Source organism: Lathyrus oleraceus, chromosome 5, assembly GCF_024323335.1.
Source record: "Lathyrus oleraceus cultivar Zhongwan6 chromosome 5, CAAS_Psat_ZW6_1.0, whole genome shotgun sequence".
NCBI classification, from domain to species: Eukaryota; Viridiplantae; Streptophyta; class Magnoliopsida; order Fabales; family Fabaceae; genus Lathyrus; species Lathyrus oleraceus.
In genome coordinates, this window is record NC_066583.1 from 632,186,919 (window position 1) to 632,194,267 (window position 7,349).

At 28.9% G+C, this 7,349-nt stretch overlaps 1 protein-coding gene and 4 non-coding genes across 5 annotated transcripts; all 5 read left to right on the plus strand.

The window, feature by feature from the left end:
• The first annotated feature begins 4,303 nt into the window (after positions 1–4,303).
• LOC127087396 (60S ribosomal protein L28-2) lies at positions 4,304–6,984 on the plus strand. The gene is made up of 4 exons (XM_051028280.1): positions 4,304–4,457; positions 4,550–4,719; positions 4,899–5,062; positions 6,701–6,984. The coding sequence occupies exons 2-4, from the start codon at positions 4,572–4,574 to the stop codon at positions 6,818–6,820; spliced, it is 432 nt and encodes a 143-aa protein (XP_050884237.1). The 5' UTR covers positions 4,304–4,457; positions 4,550–4,571; the 3' UTR covers positions 6,821–6,984.
• LOC127089761 (small nucleolar RNA R24) lies at positions 5,288–5,378 on the plus strand. Its single transcript, XR_007791315.1, has one exon. It is a non-coding gene; the product is annotated as a small nucleolar RNA R24 (small nucleolar RNA).
• Positions 5,804–5,893, plus strand: LOC127089763 (small nucleolar RNA R24). The gene has a single exon (XR_007791317.1). It is a non-coding gene; the product is annotated as a small nucleolar RNA R24 (small nucleolar RNA).
• Positions 6,060–6,149, plus strand: LOC127089764 (small nucleolar RNA R24). Its single transcript, XR_007791318.1, has one exon. It is a non-coding gene; the product is annotated as a small nucleolar RNA R24 (small nucleolar RNA).
• LOC127089762 (small nucleolar RNA R24) lies at positions 6,361–6,451 on the plus strand. Its single transcript, XR_007791316.1, has one exon. It is a non-coding gene; the product is annotated as a small nucleolar RNA R24 (small nucleolar RNA).
• Positions 6,985–7,349: the final 365 nt, after the last annotated feature.

Here is a 7,349-nt window from a genome sequence, read left to right on the forward strand (position 1 = left end):
CATCAGAAATAGGTTCCACTCTTGAACCAAATTTGCCAATATCAAGCCTCATTGTAATCCCACCAGATTACTAACCTAAAAAGTTTATTTTTAGTCAATAAATAGGTCTCATTGTAATCCCACCAAATTACTAATTTCAAAAATATAATTGTTTTATACCTCAAAATAAAGTAAAGTTATATTACTACTCAACAACTCTAAACTCATCAAAATTACTCAAAAATTCTAAAAAAGCTCAAAAATAGCTAAAAATCATTCCTCGACTCTCAAAATAACTATCGAGTACCCAAAAGTACTCTAAATTGTTCAAAAGTTCTTTAAGGACAACTTTTCACATGTGATAACTCTACTAACTCTAAAATTGACCCTAACATTACCCAAAGGTAACTGACGTAAAAAATAGCTCAAAAGTCACTGAGAAACCCCGAACTCGAAAATAGTCAAAAATGCCCAGAACCGCCGTCGAACCTGAAATCGTTGTTGCTAATCGTCGCTACATCAACCACCGCACGACTCGATCACTTTCGACTCCGGCCACCGCCGCCATCGCGACGCAACTTGCCACCCGCTGCACGACCATCTGACGTTGTTGCGGTAACAACTGTGTGGTCCTCCGACACTAATGAGCTGCCACCGCCGACCCGCGATGCGACTTTGGCCGCCTATCATCGTGGCGCGACCTCCCTAAAAAATCCTTTTATTTTTATTTTTTACGAAAAGGTCTGATTTTCGAAAATAAATGAGTTTTTGACTTTTAAAAAAAATTATCGATAGTAAAATTTCAAGAAATTGAGAAAAAGAAACCAAATGAGGCCGCTCAGAAAATCACAGTTATCACAATGCATAATTCTCTAAAAGGGTATAATCTACATAAAATACAACACAGATTCAACCAAACCTACATTCATATCAAACAAATACGTTTATGCATTAGCAAAACCATTTACGGTGACCATATGAGACTTATCCCAAATTCCCTCTGGTCACTATTGGAACATAAAAGAACTAAGCATTTATCATATATATATATATATATATATATATATATATATATATGCCAATAAGAATTTTTTCAAAACTTATTTGACCAAACACACTACAAAAAGAAAATATAGCATAAACCCTGACGCGAATATGAGGGTAAGGACCTCTCACCACCCTGGCTGTCTATAATCACCCATCAGTAAAGGAGCCCCCTTACATTAAAATTGCATAATCTCTTAAGCTTTTGGCTATGACTTCTCCTTCTTAGAGCTTCTTAAAATTCCTTGCTTCTTTCTGTGTTTTCCAACCAGACTAAATTCTCAATCTCTCACTTTTTTCTATTTAAATAACCTAAAAGATTTTTTTATTAATTCTCAATTTCCCCTCAACTCTTGACTATTATTCATTGATACAAATGTTTTCTTAAACTTCTAATTTCACCCGATAACTCACAATTCCTATATTTCTATTATTTTAATTAAATAAAAATTCGAATTAAATAAATATTAAATAATAATCCTAAAAAATTATTCTTTAATTATTATTAAATAATTAAAATTATTTAATTATCTCTAATAATTTAAATAAATTATATTTTTTTTCTGATCTCAACTCTATAATCTCAATAATTATAAAATTACTAAAATACTCCTAAAACCCTCAAAATCTCAACATAGCACAAATAACACACATAAACACTTCAATAATTAAATAAAATATTAATTTAATTTCGGAGTGTTACATGCTAACTCTTTTTAAATAGGACCCGTTGATTGAAAACTGAAATATAAAAGTGAGCATGAAGTACAGATGACCATTAGATGGATCTGACAGTAGAAAATGCGTATTCGAATGGAGTAACATGGGGATGTGTGACATTATACATGTTTGTTTTTATTATACTTTGTTTCCGCTATGTGTTGGATTCTAACTCTATTTAGCCTCTTTTCCCGATCCAAAATATGATTCAAGTGAAAATTTGAGTTTATGTGTTAAAGACACTTAAAAATGTCTTTAGAACAAACTCATCTAATCAATTTAGCACAAAATATATATAAAAAAGATGACAACACCACATCTACTTTCTACTGAATTGACCTTAAAGTTAACTCCCTAAAATAATATTATTAATCAATTTTTTATAGGATTTACTCAAATGTCGGGGAATAATAATTTGTTTAAAATATATAGCCAAGTAATTATTATATTTAGAAAAGATCTATTATCATTAGTAATACATCTTATTTAATATTTATCATTGAATGTTATAATATAATTTTGTTTAAATACTTTTATTATAAAAAATAATGAATTTTATGGTGGTTGAAGTGTTTATAGTTCAACATTTTTTCTTTGTTACAGCAAGATATTTATTTAGAATTTAAAATATATATTATTAATAAATAATTTTAATTTAAAATTATTTTAGAATTGCATATTGTCATTTCATCATTAAAATTTTATATGCTAATATTCTCTATTTAGGTTTTGGAAAATTAAAAAGTGATAATAATATTTTTTAGTTTATATTTTCTTATATTTAATGCCTTTAATTTTGTGCTGTGATTTGTATTACATATGAGTTATGGGCAAAATATAATTCAGTGAAATTAATATTTTATTTATAATACATTCTTTTGTAATTGATTGTATATTAAAATATGAAAAATATATGTTGTTGTAGTTTTCCTATAGTATTTAAATTGATTATGTTTGTTTGTATTTTTCGATGTGACTGAGTTTAGTTGGGAGACCTTTCAAATCTACGGTTTTTTATATAATTTATGAAATTTAAATTAAATATTTAAATTTTTTATTTATAAATTTGTAATTATTTATTTATCATCTTTTTTATTGAAATGAATTTTAATTTTTTATATTTAGAGATTCATACTGATTTATTGAGACATATTATTCTCCTGAATAAATATTAAAATCTAAATTGGCATTTTAAAATTTCTAATTGTTTTTTTACATTGAAGTACCAACTAACTAATAAAAGTTTAACCTTATAAATTTGAGGTACTGTATCAATTTTTATAAAAAAAATGATTGCTAAATAAATATAAGAGTTTAACATTATAAAAATGATGGTTAAAGAAAGGATTATTCAAAGTACTATGAGTTTTAAAATAAAAAATTATAATTTATTAAAAGAATTATTGGATTTTAGTTAAAAAATTGAATGGGTGAGACACATCCTTGTTGTCAAATGAATGGATTAGAAGAATCTAATATTCAAAATCGAACCGACCAAATAAAAAGTAGTTAATTAAATTGAACAAAATTTAAAGTCGTAAAAAATCGTATTTGATTCAAATGTATTTGAGTCATTTTCTAATAAAATCGCGTGGTCCGATTTGGTTTGTGGTTTGTATTTTGCAAACTAAATCTACATTATTTTACAAAATCTTACAAACTATTATATATTTTTAACTCTTTAAAAACTCAACTTTAAAATTCAACAAATACTATGTGTATATTTTATTGTATTTTCTGTATGATATTTTTTTTTAATTTACATATTAATAAAAAATAAAATATTATTTATTTATAAATATTATTATTTTTATTAAAATAAAATTGTTATGTATTTATTTTTATTTTCACTTTTAATTTATTACATTCTTTTTTTATCCTTTTATTTTTAAAATATTAATAGTATTTTAAATTTATATAAGAATGCAATTTCATATATTTCATTTATACCTAAGATAAAATTGTAGTACGTAATTGATATTTATGCATTAAATTATAAACTTGACAACTATACATTTATTTTATGACAGCATATGAATGATTAAACACAAAATTATATTATCCTTTATATATATGACTCAATAAAAATCTTTTAAAAAATCAAATAAATTAAACCATTTCAAACCACATTAGTTTGATTTAATTTTATTTATAAAATGTAGTTGAACCAAATCAAACCACACATTTTTTTTTCTTTATAAGTTTTTGTTTCTTTTTAATTGTCACTCGTAAAGTTCAAGGTAGTATTAAATGCATCTTAGTCAAAATTACCCTTATGCAATTATTACAGAGAGAAAAAATAAAACAAATCTAGTATATAATTAAGGATATTATAGGTAAATGGAGAATTATTGTTTAAAAAGTAACAATAATGATTAACTTTTTTGATATGCGTAAAAAATTTAAAAATGACCCTTAAAAAGGAAGAAAGAGAATATTTTATGTGATTGAGGGAATAAATAAATTTATAATTGAACAGTTAATTAAATTTATTGTTTACAAATTTAGAAAACATTATAATTTTAATTATATTTTGACTATAAATTGTTTTTGGGCTTCGATTGGGCTTAATGGGCTATAGATATTTCAGCCCAATATCTTCCGTGTAACTACAAAACTGAATTAGGGTTTTAGATCCCATCTATCTCTCTACATATATTGCTTTGCGGCTTACTCTTTCTTCTCAAATCGCATTTCTCTCACAACAGCCAAAGGTTTGATTAACTTTTTTGTTGTTCATGCTTTGTTAGGGTTCTTTTAATCATCGATTTGGTGTTAATTTTGATATGTATTTCATGCATTTCAGGGTTTGCTCGTAGAAGAAGAAGATGACAACAGTACCTGGACCTCTTGTTTGGGAGATTGTGAAGAGGAACAACTCTTTCTTGGTCAAGGAGTTTGGTAACAACACTCAGAGTGTTCAGTTTAGCAGAGAGCCAAACAATCTCTACAACCTCAACTCCTACAAGTACTCTGGTTAGTATAAAAATACCCTTTTTTTATATCAATAGTGTTACCTTCTTTGATTGTTGTAGATTAAATGTGATTTTATTTGGGATCTGTGAAATTAGTATTGAGATCGTGATTTTGATAATGTTTACGTTTTTGTGTGATTTCTGTGCGTGGATCTTAGTTTGTGTTTATTAATGTGATAGGTTTGGCCAACAAGAAAACTGTTACTATTCAGTCAGCTGGGAAGGATCAGTCTGTGTTGTTGGCCACCTCCAAGCCAAGGAAGCAGAACAAGCCTTCGGCTTTGCTTCACAAATCTGTGATGAAGAAAGAGTTTAGGAGAATGGCTAAGGCTGTTCAGAACCAGGTAATTTGTCATAAACTTTACTGATTTGTATTAATTAGTTATTTTATGGAATGATTTGTCAATTGTGCTGCTTTAATTGTGTTTCACAATATTGTTGTGGTGGCTGTCTGTGTATTGCTGGTAACTTGATTCTAAATGTCCAATATTGTTGAACAATTTTGAATTAGTTAGTGCTTGTTTGTATTTCAACAGTGATTGCTCTGTGGCTGTATGAGTGAGTGTTTTTCAGCAGTGATGAGCCGTTTAACATGTAAGAAGAATCCCTTGGTGGGTTTCTTCAATGAAATCTATTTGTTACGCTTGGCTTCTGAGCTTTGACCAGTAAAAAATTATTTTTGTGAATTATACTTTTTACCTCTTTGCTTGTACTGCTAATCAATGGAACCGTTCTATTAGTTTAGTCATTTCATCTGTTTTCCCCACAATCCTTCCATATTAATCTATGTTTTATTGGAACCAATTTGAACCTGTGTAAATAAATGTTCCTCAGTGATTATAGGGTCTTAACATGTAAGAAGAATCCATTGATGCGTTTCTTACATGGAATTGGCTTCTGAACTTTCTGACCTTCTATAGTGCATAAGATTTTTTTATGTACATTTAACCCTTCTATCCCTTCATTATTTTGTTCATTGTGGGAAGCAGGTGTTATTCCTTTTTCATTTGTTATCTTCTTCCTATTTGAATGGTGCCATTAATCTGTTGTCATTTTGAATTTCTGTCAGTAATAGTGAGTGTTCCCCAGCTGTGATGAGCCGTTAACATATAAGTAGAATCCCTATGTGGGTTTCTCCAATGAAATTTACTTGTTACGCTTGGCTTCTGAGCTTTCAACCATAAGTATTGTGACTCTAACATGCCTCTAATTATTCAAAAGTTCTGTTTTATGAATTAAACATGGCCTCCTCTTTTATCAGTTGTTCCATTCTTTCTAATTTCACATTGCAAATAATCTGATTTATTATTTTGAATTTCTCAAAGTGTTACTTGGTGTTCCTTGGCAGTGATGAGCCGTTAACATATAAGTAGAATCCCTAAGTGGGTTTCTCCAATGAAATTTATTTGTTACGCTTGGCTTCTGAGCTTTGATCCTCCATAGTATTTTGTTATTGAAATATTTTAATCTCTTCATAGGTTATCTTAGTAGGCGTATATCTGACTTGTCCAAGTCAAGTGTTCTCCCTATATGTTTGCATATTTTCCAGACTTGTCCAAGTCAAGTGTTCTCCCTGTATGTTTGCATATTTTCTGTGTAAACTGAATTTGTTTTGAACCACTTCTATTAAGGCTGAGTGTTCCCATCTGTGATGAGCTGTTTAACACGTAAGAAGAATCCCTTTGTGGGCTTCTTCAATGAAATTTGCTTGTTACGCTTGGCTTCTGAGAATTGGTTATTTTCTTCCTTGATCTGTTACTTTATGTTATTTGCATTTCAGTAAGTCTCACCTTATAATGCCCAATAAACTGTGTTAGAATAATATTTGGTTTCAAGCAAAAGTGTTTCTGAGTTGACATCTCAATTTGTATCTTGTTTATGAATACATGTCCATGCCTCACCTTTTATTTAATGTAACTACCAAGCTTAGTTTGCCTTAATTTATGATGCTAATTTCATGTGTTGCTCTTGATGTGATGCAGGTGGCAGATAACTACTACAGACCAGATCTCAAGAAGGCTGCTCTTGCAAGGTTGAGTGTTGTTAACAGAAGCCTCAAAGTTGCAAAGTCTGGTGCCAAGAAGAGGAACAGACATGCTTGATTGAATTAGATTGAGAAGAGAGTTTAATATCTTAACAATTTCATGGATTGTGTCCACCTTTTTGTAGTTTTTTTTCTATTCTAGAACTGGATTGCCGAGTTTTGGATTTCTGTCTGGTACATTATTTTTATTGTGTTTTTAAATATAAGACGAATACCATCTTATTATACTGTCTTTATTTTATATCTGATGTTCAAGAAGTGATTTTTATGTCTACTGAAGAAGCTCGAATGATTTTGAATGCTACTTTTGCGATAATATAATGTTAGTTTTCAAAATAAGCCGTCTCCTCTACACATTAATTGAATATATAGATTAACTTACATTAGGTCGTTGATTTTAATGTGAGATTTGTCTTATCGATAGAATCGAGTGTTCCAGAGTTATATGATATAAAAAAATGTTTTGAGAAAAACCGATGTGAAATAATGAACTCTTCTTTTTATTTATTACCAGGGATAAGGGCCAGGCTCACTCTTAAGGAGAATATTTGGCCGAGTCCTAATAAGACTCATGGTGAAATAATCCA